Raw genomic sequence first — 20,904 nt, forward strand, 5'->3', positions numbered from 1 at the left:
TCTGGTTGGCCGAAGCAAGTCCCACACTCCCAACTCTTTTACTATTGTATGCACCTTTGAGTCTACCCCATGCTTACATTCAAACTCAAATTCAAATATTCTTGTGATCAAAACAAAAGCCCCAAATTCATGATTTGAAAATTTTTAAGGATTATAAGTTTTTGATTAGTTATTAAATGTTTAATAATTTACTAAATTATAATTTTAAAAATCACGTAAACTATTATGTTATAAAATAAATTGTTCATCAAATGATAAAATGAATTATAATAGGGATGGGAATGACGGATTATCTATTAAATCTACCGTAGATTATCCGATCTGAATTGTCATAAACTTGTCATTTAATTGAGTCTGATATAGATTTTAATTTCCTTACTTGATAATTAATCTAACTTGCCATAAATTATCAGACCCAATTCGCTTTTTAGGTCTAATGAAATGTGTGAAGATTTTGACTTGAGCTCATCGAGCAATTTTGGAAATTGTCGCAAACCAAGTACTTGATGGGTGTCTAGTTGCAAGTTGTTTAGATGCTTTTGGGTGTTCTTGGAGCTACATCCTTTGGCTCTTTAGTTTGTGCTGGGTGAAGCTTTTCACTTGAACAATGCAACACCCTAGCTAAACTCTATGATCTTTGACACATTCTTCTCTTTCTCCTTTATAAAATTTCTTTCTTCAATAAAACTCTCCATTCTTTCCCTCAAGAGAAATATTGTGCTTCAAAAAACTAGAATTTGATTTTAGATTAAAAGGTATGAATCGAAAATGAGCTAAAAGTTAGATAAATATTGATTGTACATGGAACATGAATCAAAATAAATTAGAGTTGACTTTCAATTACCAAACATTGTCTTAATTTATAATTACCATCATAGTATTTAAAATATTAATCTCTCACAAACAAACCTAACAAATGTCTTCATACTGATTTGAGTCGTCATTATTTTGCACCAAACACTACATCCCAATATTAAACTACTTCTAAAAGCATAAAAGGGAAATATTGGTAGTCTACTAGGTTACAAAAATTAAAATTCCAAATTTACCCTCTCTTTGTTATTCATACAAAATTTTATTCCCCCGTATGCCCCAAAAGTTAGAACTGAAGAGTCCATTGCATGTTGTTCATTTAGTGCAATCCCTCCATCTATCATCGGCAGTTATGCAGAAGAAGACTGTTCATCAAAGTTCAATAGTTAGTATTCTAATTGTCCCATTGTTATGGCCACTACTCTTCACTAAATGAATCTACTACTGGTCTCCATATTCTTATAAATTCCTCTCCATTCAACGGAATATCACGCACATATCATGAGTTATAGTTGGCTTATATCTGTTGATGCAATAGAGTGTGATACTTTGTTTGAAATTAAGTTGTTTGCATCCAATCTAAATTTTTAGATGAAAATTTTTTATCAAGAATAAGATGATATAGATTGTTTTGGTAAATTTATAGCTTGATTGTGCTGAGCTGCTAGTGCATTAGAATTTGTGAGTGTATAGTTCAGAAGACTAATTTGTCGATCTTTGCTCAATTTGTGAAGCATCAATTACAATTTTTGGTCTAGAATTATAATGATGTTTTGGGCATTGAATTGATAATATATTGTTGCATTTTTGGTGTATAAAAAAATTGTTTCAGTTAGCAAAACATTGAAAAAGATTTTGTACTTCATCTCTTCATCTCATGGTTGGGTCTGTGGGAATTTAATTTTCATTTTATTAAGTCCTTGAATGCACTAGCACATCTGATATGATATATTACACCAGTTTCTTTTTCTTAGTTGATTTTTCCTTTTTAGGATTTGTGAATAAAATATTTTTTGGTTAATGTCGCAAATTAATTTGTAGACTGTAGTGATTTTTTGAAAATTTTAATTAAATTATTTTGGACTCTTCTTATATTATATTCCTTTAAATACCCAATCATTTTCCTCAAACTTATATTAATAGGCTATTTAATGCACATTTTGATTAGTAAAAGGCTTACTAATTTTACTTCTACTCCTTTAAATCAATGCTATTTTAAGTTTTGCCTATCCATCTGGGTCAACTGGAGCAATCAAAAGGAAAAAAAAGTTTTTTTCTTTTATTTCTTAGGCATCAGTACATGTTATAAATGTTAGTTTTATATGTTGTTAGTTTTGACAAATAGAAGAAAGAGTGAGTTTGTCAATATGAAGAGGCTAAAAATAGGTTAAAATTTTTTGAAGCATCAAAGGTTTCAACAAATAAATTCAATAATTGTGACTGATAGTGCATGTGTCACAAGCATAACAATAGAAGCAAACCGGATGCTTTAAGAACTTCGATAGTGTGGTATGTATGATATCACATCATAATGCAGAATCATTTTCTCATTATTGTGGCATTTTGAATGAGAATTAAGGGTGCCTTTCAAAAGGCAAGTTTGACGAGACCGATTTAGAATGGACTATAAAATTCTAGCATGTCCTATGTATATATTGTCCAATAAAAAAGGAGTTTAAAGATCTTTTGTCTTACCAGTAAAAGATTAACTCCCTTCAAGACATGGTAACCTTCTTTCCAAATATTTGCACGCAATGAATTGAAATTATTCTTCTACTAGCATTTTACTTTTAGCATTTTGAAACTGATCAAATAAATTAAATTATTTCCCTTTTTGTCATATCTTTTGATATACCCCTACAAACCTAAAAATAGTTTAAAAAAAAAAAAAAAAAATTATTGCGCTACTCTTTAAATGAAGAAGAAACTGATAGAATAATATATAGAGTTACAAAATAAGGATGCAATGAACTATGAGAAAAGCTTTGGAATGGCTCTTAAATGTTATGTTTGAATTGAATATGATGCTATATGTAAAGACCCAAAAAATTTATTAAAAAAGAAAAGAAAAAAAGGGAATTTGGTTTGGTGCAGACCAAATCGTCGACGGTTTGGTGGAGTTCAGAAAAATCATCGACGGTTTTAAGTAATTATCGAGGGTCAGTAAAGGTAAAGTGGTGAAAAACAGTTTGATTAAAGACCAAACCGTCGACGGTTTCAAGGAAACCATTGATGGTTTTAAGGAAACCATTGACAGTTTTAAGGAAACCCTTAAAACCGTAAATGATTTTGTCTGAGACAGCAGCCTATAAATAGGACTTTAGTTCTTTTTTTTTGGAAAATCTTCTCTCTCCTTCTAGGGCTACGAATCCTCTCTCTCTCTCTCTCTCTCTCTCTCTCTCTCTCTCCTTTCTCCTCTCTCGCTCTCTCTCTCGCTCTCCTCTCTCTCTCTCATCCTCTCTCTCTCTCTCTCTCCTCGCTCTCTCTCTCTCTCTCTCTCTCTCCTCAATTTCTCTCCATTTCTAGGTCAGATTGAAAAAGAAACGCCATTTCAGGATCCTAACTCCGATCCTTAGCATTTTAATCGAAGTGGATTCGTCGTTTGGGCATTGTAGGCACCACTCTAGGGATAAGGTAAGGGGAATGAATTATGTCAGTTATTTTTACAAATTTAACCGATTAAAAAGGAGTATGTGATTACATAAACGTTATATATGATTTTTTTTTGAATATTCAGGCATATGGATATAGTGATTCTAATTATTATATATGTATTTGGGAAAAACTAAAGTGAGTAAGGTAATCATCTCATTTTTCTTATTAAACATGTTGTTGGCCCAGTTGAGCGTCTAGAGGGGGGTGAATAGACATTTTTTGCGGATATGCAAACTTTCTACAAATAAAAAAATCTTACCAAGAACAAGTGCATAAAATCATAGTGTAAAGATGCAGCAAATCGCAATAATAGTATAAAAGAGATATGAGAGAAGAGAAACTTAACACGGAGATATTTACGTGGTTCGAAACCTCGCCTACGTCCACGCCTTGAGACCAACTCAAGGATTCCCAAAATCCACTATGATCCTCCTTCAAGCGGAGAAGCCAAAACACACAGCTGCTCACAAAGAGCTTCAACAAGGTACTCACTTAGAGACACCCTACAATGGCTCACAAAGGGCCTTTCTTTATAAGAAGTTGATGAGAAATAAATACGAATTTAAATGCTCCCTTTGAGATGAGTATCACAAAAATATCCTCACTCAATGTCCTCTTATCAATGGAGTAGAAACAAAAGTAAGAGCAACAAGAAGAGGGCAAGTGAGTGTATGAGCAAACCCTAGAATGAAAACACCAATAAATGATCTTGATACAATATAAACTTTCTTGGTGAGAAGTAAATGCAATAACTCCTATTTAAACACCAAATGGGCGAGAGGAATGATAGAGAGCCGTTGGGCATTTATCAATGTAAGACAAGGGTCAAACTAGCCGTTCTGTAGCATTTAATGAACGCTGCTGCCTGAGGTTCGTCGACGAAATCTGAAATTCGTCGACGAGCTCTTCAGTAAATTTGTCGACGAAGACCTGTGTTCGTCGACAAGTTACTAGTTTTAAATTCAGGTGCCCCTCAATTTCTTTTCGTCGATGAGAATCCTATGTTCATCGACGACACCCTGTGTTCGTTGACGAGTCCTAGTTCTGAATTCAAGCACCTCTCGGTTTCTTTTGTTGATGAGAACCCCGTGTTCGTCGATGAAGGTCTGTGTTACACTCGTTGATGAAGCCCTGTGTTCGTCGATGAGTCCCTTCTTCTTTAGAAAATTTCTTTTAAGTTCAAAGAAGGTCCTTGTCCTTTTGGGGGTTTCTTTACACACTTTTAATAACTTTACTTGTTTTTTGTTGTGTGTGTGTGATATGCCCCATTTCTTGCTTTTAATTTTGAGTTACTCTATGTACAAGGGATTTACAAAATAGTCTCTCTCTCATTTTCACACTCATCCTTTAGATCACTTTGTATATTGTGTAGAGTCCATGATTGCTTTGAGAGGCTGTGCTTTTGGTTACGGCACAAGTTGCTTTGACTGATTTGAAACTTGTTGGTTCTGGTGCCGTTCTGTATAGCTTATCATGACTTAGAGAGAAAGGTTAGTAGCCTTGAAGAAATTGCTAATGGGTTGTTGTCATCAAAACATAGTAGGAATGAAAGACCCTTAATTACTTGGTCTAACATTCTCCCCCTTTTTGATGATGACAATCCATTAGTGTTCTCTTTGAAAGATATATGCTCCCCCTTACTAAATGAATAGGTTTTAGAGTTTAAATAAAATTCTCCCCCTTAATGTTTGCATTGTATGAAAGAAGATTTTATTTAAATTTTTGGCAGCATGCTGTTTATAAGTAAGACATTTCCCAATTAATCCTGCATAACACATAACAGTCCAGTATATCAATCATTCAAGCATGTTTGTACACAGATAGAGCATTTATGTTCAAAAAAGTTTCAATGCTTGCTAAGTTTAATAATCTCAGTACTAAATTTCTACATTGTGTGCAGTGATTACAAAGCTAATACATTCTAAATAAATCTGAATACATCCGAATAGAAGCCTAAAACTATTTCTCCCCCTTTGCCATAATCAAAACTGGGGGAAAGCAGAGACAAAGCACTACTCGCGTGGGTGACCCAGACGGTCAAAGAGTGCAGCAAAAGAAGCATCGAGGGTGTCAAAGCGAGTGCGGTTAGTGTTTTCTTGCCGGGCAAGAGACGCATCTAAGGAATCAAACCAATTACGGTGACGAATTTTGGATTGTGTCATGGTGTGATGAAGCCCGTCCAGGCGCTCCAAGATATGGCCAAATGCAGTGTCCTTATGCTCGCCTTCCTCTTCATTAGCCTCTATGGCGGCCTCAACTTCATCGATCGGAAGATGGCCCTGCTCATAGGCTTTGACCCACGAGTTGGTTTCTTCGTATTTTTCAAAGGGCATGTGATGAAGGGTCACCTTAGTGTATATATCTTCTGGCACAAGATGAATAAAGGGCAAGCCGACACGAATGAGGTTGAAGTGATAAAAGAAGGTTGTGAGGAGACGACTGTAAGGAAGACAACCTCGCTGCCTTTTGAGGCCTTCCTCCATATTCTGAACAATAATGGATGGAAGGTATATGCCACGGCCAACCCAGAGGTAGTACATGCTGAAGATATCACCTAGGGTGACCCAATCCCTGCCACCAGTGCGAGGGCACAAATTGTATGTGATTATATGGTGGAGGACCCGAAATTCAACTATGAGGTCCTTGGATTTTGGGCGAGCAATCGCAGAAATGTGAGGATTACCAGTAATTAGATTGAGTGCGGTGTGCGAGTCGAACCAGTCGAATCATGTGGGCCAAGATGACTTGGGGAGGCCTCGAAGGGGATAAGGGGTGCAACCGAGCACGAAGGAGAATGTGTCCTTGGAGAGCCGAATGACGGTCCCCCGAACTATGGAGTAGGTGACAATTCCACAATGTGAGGGAACAAAATTTGCATAGAACTCATGAACTAAATCCTCATAGATGAGTTCATCAAGGTCAAAAAGGGCATCCCACCTGAGGGCTTTAATCTTGGAGAGAAGAGTGGGGAAATGGAGTTGGAGAAAAGCAGAGGGCACGATTTTTTTGTAGACTATGTGTTGCTTGAGAATGTCATTTTGATAGTGGTAGGCAGCTTCGGGAGAGATGAAACGGGGGTCGGGATTTGCGGGGGCAAGCGTAGGAGGACCGGAGGTAGGGCGATGAGAGGAACCTTTGTTGGCTTCGGTTTGAAGGTTGCGGCGTTTTGGATGGGGAGCCATTGAGGGACTAAGGGATGGAGAGAGCTAGAAGAGGACGGGAGAGCCTGAAGGTGAAAGAGAAAGGGATGTGGAAGGAGGTATAGGGCGGTGCAAGGTGTGTTGAGATAGGGACAGAGTGCTGAGAGGAAGGAGGGGAGTGAAAGGGATGGCTACGGTTTGTAAAGAAAACGGGTTGTTCGAGTGGGAAGGTTAAGTATCCCGACAGATTTCATCGATGAGGCCCTGTGTTTGTTGAGAAAATTTAGGCAAATTCAATGACGAGACCCCTGTGTTCGTCAATGAATTCTTCAGACTTCCCGGCGACGAATACCCTGTGTTTGTCGACGAGAGCAGGAAGAAGGAGAAAAACTTAGTTAGGCGTAAAAAGAGCTAACGAATGGAGTAGGTATCAAAATAAGGATCCTAGGATATGTATGAAGGGGTACACATGCCTAGGGCATGCCGGATTTTATGGAATCTTTCTTCATTGAGTGGTTTAGTTAGAATATTGGTAACTTAATTTTCAGTAGGAACTTAAACCAACTCAATGTCTCCCTTTTGAACATGGTCGTGAATGAAGTGGTGCCTAATTTCAATATGCTTAGTTCTAGAATGGAGGCACAGTGTCTTTGAGATGTTGATGGTACTAGTATTTTCACAATGGATTGGAGTACCCTTAACTAAGATTCGAAAGTGCTCAAGCTGTTGTTTCATGTATAAGGCTTGAGCACAACAGCTACCGGCTACGATATGCTCAGCCTCGGTGGTTGAGAGAGTTACGGAGGTTTGTTTTTTGCAAAACCAGGACACAAGAGAGTGTCCAAGGAAATGACATGTTCCACTAGTACTTTTTCTATCGGTTTTACAACCACCGTAGTCAGCATCAGAGTAACATGTGAGGTCAAAGGGAGCATTTTTAGGATAGAAGAGTCCTAAGTCATGAGTGTCTGCCAAGTATCTAAAGATTCTTTTGACTGCTTGAAGATGAGATTCTTTGGGACAAGATTGAAATCTAATGCATAGACAAACACTAAACATTATATCAAGCCTACTGGCAGTGAGATACAATAAACTACTGATCATTTCACGGTAGAGTTTTTGGTCAACATTTTCCCCTTTTTCATCGGCATCAAGCTTAGTTGTGATGCTCATAGGAGTTACCTTAGACTTACCCATTTCAAGGTTGAATTTCTTTAACATGTCCTTGATGTATTTGGCTTGATTTATGAAGATTCCATGTTTCATTTTCTTAATTTGTAATCCTAAGAAGAAGGTTAGCTCACCCATCATACTCATCTCAAATGTTTCCTGCGTTGTTTGAGCAAAATCTTGACACAAGGTTTCATTTGTGGCACCGAAAATGATATCATCCACATAAATTTGTATGAAAAGCATATCATTTTCCTTATGTTTTAAGAAGAGAGTGGTATCAAATTTTCCTCTTGTGTACCCATTTTCTAGGAGAAATTTGCTTAAGTGCTCATACCATGCTCTTGGTGCTTGTTTGAGTCCGTAAAGGGCTTTTGAGAGTTTGTATACATAATCGGGATGAGTGTGGCTCTCAAATCTTGGAGGTTGCTTGACATATACTTCTTCATTTATGTATCCATTTAAAAATGTGCGCTTTTAACATCCATTTGAAATAACTTAAAGTTTTTGTAGCAAGCAAAGGCAAGGAGCATCTTTATAGCTTCTAGTCTTGCTACTGGGGCATAAGTTTCATCGTAGTCAATACCCTCTTGTTGGTTATACCCTTCTTGGGCTACCAATCTAGTTTTGTTTCTAACAATGTTCCCATCTTCATCTTTCTTATTCTTAAATACCCATTTTGTGCCAATTATTGTAGTATTTTTGGGTTTAGGAACTAAGTGCCATACTTTGTTTCTTTCAAATTGATCTAGTTCTTCCTGCATGACATTTATCCAATTTTCATCATTTTTAGCTTCTTCACAGTTTTTAGGTTCTAGATGAGATACGAAAGCGGTATGATTACATCCACTTCTTAGGTGAGATCTGGTGCTAACTCCTTGGGATGGACTACCTATGATAAGATCAGTTGGATGATTTTTTACAAATTTCCAAGCTTTAGGTAGTTCATGATTCTCCTTTTCTTTTGGTTGGTTAGACTTTTGAGGAGATGATCCTAGATGATCAATGTTTGTATCTTGACAGTTTGTATCTTGATCATTATTTAACTTGAGTTGTTCTAATTCTCTTTCAATTCTAAAGGCGGTGACTTGATTTTCTTCATATATCTCAACAGGTGTTTTGGATGCGTGAGGGTTAGTTTCATCAAACACAACATGGGTTGATTCTTGAAGAGTTTGAATTCTTTTGTTGAATACCCTATATGCTTTGCTATTCATGGCATATCCTATGAAAATTCCTTCATCGGACTTTGAGTCAAATTTTGCTAAATGATCCCTATCGTTTAATATGAAAGACTTACATCCAAAAACCTTAAGGTGTGAAATGTTAGGTTTTCTACCCTTCCATATCTCATATGGGGTTTTTCCTAACTTGGATCTAATGATAAACAGGTTACTAACATAGCAAGCTGTGCTAATGGCTTCTGCCTAGAAGTATTTTGGCAAGTTATGTTTGTTGAACAATGTTCTAGCCATTTCTTGGAGTGTTCGATTTTTTCTTTCAACTACTCCGTTTTGTTGTGGAGTTTTTGGTGCGGAGAAGTTGTGTGAATAGCCATTCTCATTGCAAAAGTCTTCTAGTTCTTTATTTCTAAATTCTCTCTCTCTATCACTCCTAATGTGTACAATTGACGTTCCCTTTTCATTTTGGATTTTTCCACAAAAATGGATAAATGCATTACTAGTGTCACATTTGTTAGCAAGAAAAATTACCCATGAAAATCTTGAGAAGTCATCAACTATAACAAATGGATACAACTTTCCACTAATGCTAGCTATGTCATTAGGGCCAAATAAATCAAGATGAATTAGCTCTAAGGGTCTTGAGGTAGAAATCACTTTCTTAATTTTGAAAGAGGTCTTAACTTGTTATCCATTTTGACATGCATCACATATTTTGTCTTTCACATAATTGTCTTTTGGTAGGCCATTTACTAGTTCTTTGGATGAAAGTTTATGAAGTAGATCCATGCTTGTATGACCTAGTCTCCTATGCCATAACCAACAATTTTCATTTGTAGCTGTTAAACATTTAATGTTACAATTTTTGATATCATCAAACTCAATTGTGTATATGTTGGATTCACGATTTCCTACGAGGATGGTATTTCCATTTAAATCATTTACTAAGCATTTTGTGGATTGAAAAGTAATGTTTAATCCTTTATCACATAATTGACTAACACTTAACAAGTTGTGTTTGAGAGTATCTACAAGAGCAACATTTTCAATAGCCAAGGATGAATTACTTATTTCACCTTTACCGATGATTCTTCCCTTAGCATTGTCTCCAAACGTGACTATCCCTTCCTTCTTGTAGGTGAGAGAGAGAAATTTGCTTGCGTCTCCCATCATGTGTCTTGAACATCCATTATTGAGAAACCATTTGTTTCTTATGGAGTCGGTTTTCAAACATACCTGCACACAACATTAAGTGATTTGTTTTGGTACCCATATTTTCTTGGGTCCTATAGGGTTAGTGTTCTTAATCACCCATTTGTAGTTCATATTCTTTCCTCTATTTCCCCTGAAGGGACAAGTAAATCGTACATGACCTTTTCTCTCACAATATAGACAAACTTTATTAGCATGTGAGGGGTTTAGTTTAGGTGCATGGTTTTTCTTTGATGCGGAGTTCCTTTTAGCATAAAGATTTGCAAATCCTATTGATTCTCAAGACGAAAGACCGTATCCTAATCCTTCTTTGAAAATTCCAAACCTTTGAGCTCCAAGTAACTTATTGAAATTCTCTTTACCATTTGTAAATTTATAAATAGTATTGTTTTGATCTTCCACCTTCTTTTTCAATCAAGAGTTTCCTTGAAGAAAATCGACTAGTTGACTTTTCAAGCTTCCAACTTCCTTTTGAGAGGACTTTTTGTAGTTTATGTATTCCTAAGAGACCTTCTCATTTTCAAGACGAAGAGATACATTTTCTTCTTTCAAAGTGTCACATGAACAAATTTGTTTTTGTTTGCATCTTGAATGATTTTCTTCTAAGAGTTTGAGTTTCTTTTTAGATGCTCTTAGTTCAACATAGAGTTTTCAACAATTTTCTTCTAATTCTTCATATGAAGGGAGATAATCGTCATCAGAATTTACCCCACTTTGTTCGTCCGCCATAAGGCAGAAATGAGCCGCTTCTTCCTCGATTTCTTCGTCAGTTAAGGTTCCATCCAATTCATCCCATTCGGTTGCGTTCATTGCTTTGAACTTTGTTTTGTCTCCCTGTTGATTGTTGCCTTTGTTTTTGAGGAGAGGGCAATCGGCCGTGCGGTGTTCGATCTTTTTGCAATTGTAGCATCTAATGCTCGATTCTCCTTTCTTCTTTTGTGTTCCATTTCGTTTGTTCATCAAAAAATTTTTGAATTTTCTCGTAAGGAGGGTGACTTCATCATCATCATCATCATCATTTTCTTCCTCTTCTACGAGTTTTTTTTTTTTGCTTTCCGGCTTTTAGAGCAATTCCGGTAGCCTTCTTGGGTACTTTAGCTTCTGCAGCAGCATTTTTCTTCTTGATCTTATAGGTCATAAGAGACCCAATTAGCTCATCAAGGGTGACCTTTGAGAGGTCCTTTGCTTCTTCAATTGCTGTGGACTTGGTGTGCCAAGATGTCGATAATGAACAAAGGACTTTCTGCACATTATATTCCATAGAGTACTCTCTACCGAGAGCTTTTAGTCCATTAGTGATGTGTGTGAACCGAGTAAACATGGCTGTAATTGTCTCACCTTCTTCCATTTTGAACATCTCATATTCTTTTACTAGCATATAAATTTTTGATCTTTTTACCTGGGTTGTACCTTCGTATGTTACCTGAAGCTTTTCCCACATTTCCTTGGCCGTGTTGCATCCACATATTCGGTTGTACTCTTCATCACTTATAGCGCAATATAGGAAGTTCTTGGTCTTGAAGTTCAGCTGTGCCAGCCTTGCATCTGCCTCGGGAAGTTTTCCAATGGGTATGTCATCGCCGTCTTCGTTTTTGAAGGTGTAGTCTCCTTTAGTGACGACGTTCCACATTCGGTAGTTATAAGCTTGGATGAAGATCGACATTCGATCTTTCCATGCTGGGTAGTTAGTTCCACAAAATTTGGGGGGACGGTCCACGGATTGACCTTGGGCAAACATATCCGCCATGTTGATCTTTTCGCTTGGGAGTTACTCCGGATCTTAGCGATTGGCGCTCTGATATCACTTGTTGGCCTAGTTGAGCGTCTAGAGGGGGGTGAATAGACGTTTTTCGCGGATATGCAAACTTTCTACAAATACAAAAATCTTACCAAGAACAAGTGCATAAAATCACAGTGTAAAGATGTAGCAAATCGCAATAACAATATAAAAGAGATATGAGAGAAGAGAAACTTAACATGGAGATATTTACGTGGTTCGGCACCCTGCCTACATCCACGCCTTGAGACCATTTCAAGGATTCCCAAAATCCACTATGATCCTCCTTCAGGCGGAGAAACCAAATACACACAGCTGCTCACAAAGAGTTTCAACAAGGTACTCATTTAGAGACACCCTACAATGGCTCACAAAGGGCCTTTCTTTACAAGAAGTTGATGAGAAATAAATACGAATTTAAATGCTCCTTTGAGCTGAGTATCACAACAATATTCTCACTCAATGTCCTCTTATCAATGGAGTAGAAACAAAAGTAAGAGCAACAAGAAGAGGGCAAGTGAGTGTATGAGCAAACCCTAGAATGAAAGCACCAATAAATGATCTTGATACAATATAAACTTTCTTGGTGAGAAGTAAATGCAATAACTCCTATTTAAACACCAAATGGGCGAGAGGAATGCTGGAGAGCCGTTGGGCATTTATTAATGTAAGATTAGGGTCAAACTAGCCGTTCTGCAGCATTTAATGAACGCTGCTTCCCGAGGTTCGTCGACGAAATATGAAACTTGTCAACGAGCTCTTCAGTAAATTCGTTGATGAAGCCCTGTATTTGTCGACGAGTTACTGGTTCTGAATTTAGGTGCCTCTCGGTTTCTTTTCATCGACGAGAACCCTGTGTTCGTCGACGACGCCCTGTGTTCGTCGACGAGTCTTGGTTTTGATATCAAGTACCTCTTGGTTTCTTTTCGTCGATGAGAACCCTGTGTTCGTCGATGAAGGTCTGTGTTACACTCGTCGACGAAACCCTGCGTTCGTCGAAGAGTCCCTTCTTCTTTAGAAAATTTCTTTTAAGTTCAAACAAGGTCCTTGTCCGTTTGGGGGTTTCTTTACACACTTTTAATAACTTTACTTGTTTTTGTTGTGTGTGTGTGATATGCCCCATTTCTTGCTTTTAATTTTGAGTTACTCTATGTATAAGGGATTTAAAAAATAGTCTCTCTCTCATTTTCACACTCATCCTCTAGATCACTTTGTATATTGTGTAGAGTCCATGATTGCTTTGAGAGGCTGTGCTTTTGGTCATGGCACGAGTTGCTTCGACTGATTTGAAACTTGTTGGTTCTAGTGCCGTTCTGTATAGCTGATCATGACTTAAAGAGAAAGGTTAGTAGCCTTGAAGAACTGCTAATGAGTTGTTGTCATCAAAACATAGTAGGAATGAAGGACCCTTAACTACTTGGTCTAACACATGTATTTTGAGTTATATAAAATTATGGAGATGATCATACCCTTGTTTTTCAGCGAAATATATTTTTCTTGGGCAATTAATTACATTATAAAGTATCACTCAAATTGTGTGGCATAAGGAATAAATATGAAATGACAGTTATGAAATGGCAGTTTTAAACTAAGATACGATATGATAGCTATGATATGATGATTTTATACCGATTATGATATTATAGTTTTATTCTGAGACACGATATGATCATTATGATATAACAACTTTATACTGATTATGATATGACATTTTTATATTGAGATATATTATGACGGTTTTATACTGAGATATATTTTGGCAGTTTTATACTGAATTGTGAAATGAGATCATGTTACTGTTTTATATTATAAATGGTACTATATGGTATAAGAACCCTAATGGACCAATTTTGTTAAGAGCACGGTACCGTTGCTAATATGACATGCCAGTGCAGCCACACTATTGTGAAAGTGTAGGCGGTTGGATAGTCGATTGGGCCCGAGAAGAGTAGAGTACCCACCTGGAGTCCGGATCAGGCTGGGTAGGCCAATCATACTTACAAACGATTATGTTTGACTTAGTCTGGTGGTAGGCCAGCCATGACTGAGTTTAGTCTTCGGACCGCATAACCCGATCATGTGGGGTTATTACATGATGATATATGAATGTCCATTAAGAGGAATTCTTTTATGTATGTATATGATGATTTACGTAAACAGAAAAATTATTGAACCAAAGCATGTTTTTGAAAAGAAAGTATGTATTTTTAAATGTATAGATGTGAGCACAGTTTTACATGATTTCTCAGTTAAAGTTAATTATTTAATGGATACGTTTATTACACTAAAACTCATGTTGTCATACACTAGTGAAAATATATTCCGTCTTACTGAAAAAGTGTCTCATCCCAATAACTTTTAACATTTTAGGAAATCTAGGGAGCTGAACTTAGGGAGCTTCGGGGCGGGATTAGATAGTGTTGTTAAAAGTAAGTGTATGGGAGACACTGACATGTATATATGTGTATATAGATATGTTTTGTTTATTTGAGATGTATTATGGATGATTGGAAATATATGAATAATTATGCGAAGATTTAGTACTCTGATATAATTTTTGTGGTATGAAGTATTTTTGTTGCATGTTTTAAATGAATTATCGACAGGTGTACCCAGTATCCCACTTCAAGTTCGGGTTGTTATAATGATGGTATCAGAGATATATGTATAAAAAATAGCACTCCTGACCCTATCGGTTTGGGGCGCCACATTATATGTGTTTTCTCCTATTTAGGTAACTAGTTTAAAAAAAAAGAAAAACACTATCTAAGATAACTCTGACATCCACTATAACTTTATTACCATGTGCATTTAAATGACCACGATCATAAAAATATTTATTCAGACATACCAAAAATTAAATCATTGATGGAAAGACTACCAAAAACATATCTAGAGAAAACGAAAAAATCTAAAGAAAAAAAAAAAAAAAATACTGCTATACAATGAAATCCCATGGCAAAATGAACAGGATTGGATCACCATACAGAAAAAAAAAAAAACTATCCTACTACCATCATTGCGACAAAGGAAGCCGCAGGGAAACAGGTTTAGGGGGGTGAACACTGAAATGCCTGCGCCGGCGACGGCGGCTGAGCGCGGAGGCTGCAGTCGATGGTGACGTCGTGGATGCTGGACCTCATCCTCTCATTCTTCTTGGCGTTCTTGCGAATGAAGTATTTCTGGGCATGGCTGGCCACTTGGGTTGGAGTTCTTGAAACCACTGCGTACCTTGAGATGCTCCTCCAATCTCCCTTCCCGTAAATGTCAAGACCATGCAGAAACAACCTGTACTCATTGCCAAATTAAAATCCATTCACATTACAAATTAAACATACCATAAGTTCTGAATTTCATAGATCATCAGTTGATTTATTCTTCTCAGTTCGCCCCAGCTTGCTTTTGTTTTTTTTTTTTTTTAAATAAAATTTTCAGCTGCAAACAAATTTTATTCATTTATTTTGAATTATTAATTTTTCAATTAAATTTCCTAAATTGAAATTCATAACACCACACATTATAGGTTGCATCAAAAAGAAAATTTTACGGTGTGAACAATTTTCATTATCAATTTTGAGGTATGAAGTTTACTTGATTTTTGGATAATCAAATGCAGGAAACTTCTCGAATGAAAAAAAGAAGTAACTAATTAACCAAAAAAAAAAAAAAAAACAAAAACAAAAACATCGCAGCAATAACAGAACCCCGTTATTTTCCGAAAAATGAATTACCTGTGCTCTTCTTTCGACCAGGGACTCGCTTTCTTTTTGGACTTCGCTGCCGGGTCCGACATCACCGGCGGTAAATCCGCGTAACAGGGGACTTCGATCTGGCCTGATTCGATCAGATTCACGTCGTGTAGCAATGCCTCGAAGTGTTGCTGCACCTCCGCCGGCGACTTGTCCGGCAGAAGCCCGGCGATCTTGTTCCACCGGTCCGGCGTTTCATCGGGGAACTGCACGAGGCCCTGCTCAAATACCTTGTTCTCCACCCAAGTCCAAGATGACTGAGCCGGCGCCGACGGATTTCCGCCACTCATAGCTCAGATCACCCTCGATTCCTTTCCCAATCCTTCTCTTCCTTCTGAGAAATCAAGTTTTTTGGGGATTTGACATCTGTGTTTGGTGGGAAAATTAAAGACTTTTGCGGGATTCTCATACTTGAACGGCATTTAAGAGAGAGAGAGAGATTCTGTTTCGGAATTTGGTTTCATTTTGGGAATGCCAACTCAGTGCATTCTTTCAACACGTTTTTTGTTACGTTGGATTTTCGCCTTTTTTTTTTTTTATTTTGATTTTTTATTAGATCCCTTAAATTTTAATTTTTTAAAATATTTTTGAACCTTTAAATTTATTTCAGTATCTCCATCCATATTAACTTTTTGTTATTAAAAATTTAAAAGTATATAACATGACAAATTTGTCGTCAATTTACGACAACTATATTTGTTTTATATTTATTTTTAATTTTTCATTTAAAAGAAAAAGTAAATATTTAATAACATATTATAATAAAAAAACCATGTCATATTATGAAATATAAATGGATATCTCTCATGTCAAATATAAACCTGTCTCATATATTTGCACTAATTCATGTCTCATGTGAACCTACCCCATATGTTTTATTTATTATTTATTTATTTTTTTTATTTTTTGAATATCGCCGGGTGTCCACAACCGTTAACGACGTCCGTTTTACGGTCCGCCGCACCGGTCGTGACTAATCCCACGCCCCGTGGATCCAGCCCCACATCACCACGAGGAGGGTAAAGTAGGAGCCCAGAGGAGGAATCGAACCCGAAAGGGGAGAAATCCCTGACCAAGTGAAAGGCACTCCCGGCATCCGCTCGACCACCTGAGCCACGCCCTGGAGGCTACCCCATATGTTTATTTTAATAAAATATATGTCACCCCATTTTCCACCCTCTAAATTTTCTCTCCAATAAATGCTTAACTATTCATATTGCCATTTTCATTCGGGACAAATATTTGATGCTTCCATATAAGTAGACATATAGTGAGGATAAGAGAAGTGATAAAAAGAAGATAGAGATATCTGGTACAAGATTGGTTTCATATCATATTGTAATTCCTCTTGTGAAAGTGAAGTTTTGCGCTCGTGGAGTAGGCGTAGCCGAAGCACGTAAAATTTCTGTCTCGTCTCTATTTATTTTCTGCATCTTTTATAACACGTTATCAACATGAGATTTTAACCAACTAGCATATTTCTTTAATTCTTATTTAATTTACGAGACTCTAATTGACTGATATATTTTCGTATGTTTATGCCGCCTTAACGGACGATTTTATTTTTGTAAAACCAATATACATACATACATACATATATATATATATATATATATATATATATATATATTTAAACTATCAATTTCCAGAAGAGAAGGTAAAATAGTTTTCCTGAAGAGGTTATATATATTTAAATCTTATATATAACTCGAAGCGATAGTCCTCCTGAGGTGACAATATATTTAAATTTCTCGTCTACATATTTAATCTCTCGAAGAGATATATCTTTTGAAGAGGCTATGTATCTAATATCCAGAAGGAATAGTAAATATTTACCTCCTGAAGAGAGTATATTTTTTTAATCTCACAAAAAGATGTTAAATTCGACCTCCTAAATAGGTGAAGCATTTATCATCCATATGTGGTAGTATATTTAACCTTCAAAAGAGGTGGTAAATTATTGCCCAATTTAATATCGAAAAACTGGAATCATGCCCCTGAAAAGTACTAATTGAGAAAAATAAAATAATGTTCCTCAAAAAACATATTTAAGTACCACAAAAGGGTGGAAATAATATTATATTATTATCTAAGTTTTATTTTAATTTTTACATTTTGTTTCCTAAATTATTTTATTATTGTTAATTTATTCAGATGTCGAACCTAAGCAAGGTTGAATTTGTTCCCCTTGATATCAAATGCAACAATTATTTATCATGGATTCTCGATGTTGATATCCATCTAAATGCAATGAACTTGGGAAATACTATTTTAAATAGAAATACCGCGTCCCTACAAGATCGCGCAAAAGTTATGATCTTCCTCCGTCATCATTTAGATAGAATTAAAGACTGAATACCTCACTGTTAAAGACCCACTTATCCTATGAAAAAATTTAAAGGATCTAGAAAACTGTAATTTTACCAAAAGCTTGATATAAATGGTTGCACCTAAGGTTGCAAGATTTTAAAACAGTCGGTGAATATAACTCAGTCCTGCATAAGATTAGTTCAAAGCTAAAATTATTTGGTGAAAATATTACTGATGAAGACATGCTAGAAAAAACTTTTACTACTTTCCATCCAACTAATATGCTCCTACAACAACAATATAGGGAAAGAAAATTTACTAAATTTACTGAACTTATGTCATGTCTTCTTGTCACTAAGCCAAATAACAAGTTTTTGATGAAAAATCATCAAACTCGTCCAACTGCTTCAACCTCATTCCCTGAAGTGAATATGAATACATCTTGTGGTTGAGGACGAGGTCGCATGCATGGTCGTAGGCATGGTTGAAATAATCACTGGAATCAACGTGAGGTTGTAATCCCCCAGAAGAGGGATGACCCCCAGAAGCGAGTAAATGATCAAAATCAGCAACCCAAGCAGCATGAAACTAAATGTTACAGATGCGGAGGAAAATGTCATTAGTCGCATACCGGTTGTATGCTCAGGAACTTCGTAGATCTATACCAAGCATCTATAAAAGAAAAAGAAAAAAAGTAAAGAGGTTGAAACAAAATTTTCTAATAATGTTGTTCCAATATATCTTAATACTGGACCATCCAACTCTATTAATCTTGATATTGCTGATTTCCTTGTAAATCCAAATGAAAATAATGATATAATATTTTAAGATAGATAGTAAGTACTATTGTATTTTAATCAATTATAGTAATGAGTTTGTAAAATATTTGTTGTAGTGTGAATTGTCTTAAAGTTTTGATTGATTCCAAGATGTCTTTGGAAGAAGTTTGTTTAACTAACAATACTACAACGCACATAATTCTTCGAGATAAGAAATATTTCCTTTACTTGAATATATCTTCAACAAATGTTAATACAATATCTAGTTCTACAAATTTGATTAAAGGCTTGGGAAGAGCTAATATAAAGTTACCTAATGGTACTTTATTACAAATTGATGAAACTTTCTATTCTAACGAATCCAAAAGAAATCTGTTAAGCTTTAAATATTTAAGGCTTAATAGATATCACATTGAAACTACATGTTGACTTTTTGAGCCCAATCTCTAATTTTGATGCTGACAAAACACAAGAATCTTATGTGTGTATCTAGTTTGTGAGCAGGTTTATAATGCAACACACACATGAGAGTGGATTTATGGAAGCCTAAGGAACTTAAAGATCATACTCTTGGCATATTCAATGGGAAAATGAAGAACAAAAGAAGAAGACTTGTTTGTGCTTCATTTGTAAATGCATTTATTATATTTTGGTCGGTAATAATTAATGCATGACATGCATGGTAGGAATATAAGCTCAACATGACCGTAGATTGACCATAGGGAAACAAATGACCATAGAAAGAATTCGGTCGACCGACGCTAGGTTTTGTAGGCTTACTTGAAAAGCCTAGACCGTAGACTAATCATAGGTCCCTAAACATCACATGAAAAGTCCCTTATAACTTAGAAGTTATAATTATGTAAATAGGGGTAACTTCAAATGAAAATAAGGACTTAAATGCACACTTTAAGTGTTTTCGGTCGACCAAACCCAAACCTACATAGAAGCCTCGGTCGACCAAACCTACAAGAGTCAACATGTTGACTATTTGGTCGACCAATTTGAAATGAACTTGCACTATACGGTCGACCGAATTGATACATCGATTACTCCCAACAACCTGGTCAACTGAACCACTAATTTAAATCTGACCTGGTCGACCTAACATCAAAATATGGTCAGCCGAATTTGCCCTAGTGGACCGAATCCTAAAGGGTTCAAAACCGCCTTAATACGGTCGACCAAAACCTTTATTCAAAAATGCCACGGTCGATTGAAATTAGTGATATGGTGGATCGAATCTCAAATATGGTCACCCGAAACTCTTGGGTTGCTTGATTTTTACTGAGGTTAAAGTTTTTATTAAGCTTACTTAAACTTTTTCAAAAATACCGAATGAGTCCCGAACGGTTATATTTTTTGGAGTGTTTTTATATACTCCCTCATTTGGTTTGATTAGCACTAAATTAGCAATTTGATTAAGAAAGATTTCCTCTGAAATTTTGAGAGCATTTTCTTCACACATAAGTCATATACTTTTCCCCTACTCATCCTATGGCAAAATATTTTTGAGTGAGAGTATTCTAAGTGATCCTACAAGTCCTACTATTGCTCAAACTCTCATACTCACAAATTTCTTGTTGATTTTTTATTGAGAGTTAAGCCCAAAAGCTTTCCCCCTTGAGTTAATTAATATTCATTTTGTGGGGAAAACTTTTTATTAGTTAATGAGTCTTTGCGTTGTTTATTGCACGACTCTTAAGCTTGTCTTGTGTTTTGTAGAAAACTTTTTGACAGGCTTGCTTTGAAAATATCTCTTGTGCTTAAACTTTGAGAAAATCATTTTGAAATATTTTGGTTATATATTTGGAAATCTTTGAAACCCTATTTGTGGTTGATATATATTTATATATTGTTTCACAGATAGATTGATAATACACTCTCACACTTGATTGATTATTGGCATTACCTAGAGTGTTATTTCACATATTTGCACTAAGCTTATAGCTCTTATCTTTTGGAAGTGCATTGATTATTTCTTGTGCGTATCGGTACATATCTGCTTGTGTAGAAGCATTTAAATTATACCCAAATTTGATATTCATTGATTGTATTCCAGGCGTGGCCTGAGGGGGTATCGATCTAGCTTATAAGGATCAGTTGTTAGGGCGTTCT

General features: G+C 36.1%; 1 protein-coding gene across 1 annotated transcript; it reads right to left on the reverse strand.

The window, feature by feature from the left end:
• Window positions 1–14,726: 14,726 nt before the first annotated feature.
• LOC131155531 (transcription factor DIVARICATA-like) lies at window positions 14,727–16,180 on the reverse strand. The gene is made up of 2 exons (XM_058108748.1): window positions 15,680–16,180; window positions 14,727–15,236 (listed from the first exon to the last, which is right to left on the reverse strand). The coding sequence occupies exons 1-2, from the start codon at window positions 15,985–15,987 to the stop codon at window positions 14,999–15,001; spliced, it is 546 nt and encodes a 181-aa protein (XP_057964731.1). The 5' UTR covers window positions 15,988–16,180; the 3' UTR covers window positions 14,727–14,998.
• Window positions 16,181–20,904: the final 4,724 nt, after the last annotated feature.

The sequence above is a fragment of the Malania oleifera genome, chromosome 5 (genome assembly GCF_029873635.1).
Source record: "Malania oleifera isolate guangnan ecotype guangnan chromosome 5, ASM2987363v1, whole genome shotgun sequence".
Lineage (NCBI taxonomy): Eukaryota > Viridiplantae > Streptophyta > Magnoliopsida > Santalales > Ximeniaceae > Malania > Malania oleifera.

Bases quoted from the DNA above. Each gene is read 5' to 3' on its own strand.
- LOC131155531 (XM_058108748.1), bottom strand. From the start codon at position 15,987: ATGAGTGGCGGAAATCCGTCGGCGCCGGCTCAGTCATCTTGGACTTGG. The intron at 15,237-15,679 runs GTAATTCATTTT...CAATGAGTACAG, and splicing joins TGGTCGAAAGAAGAGCACAG to GTTGTTTCTGCATGGTCTTG.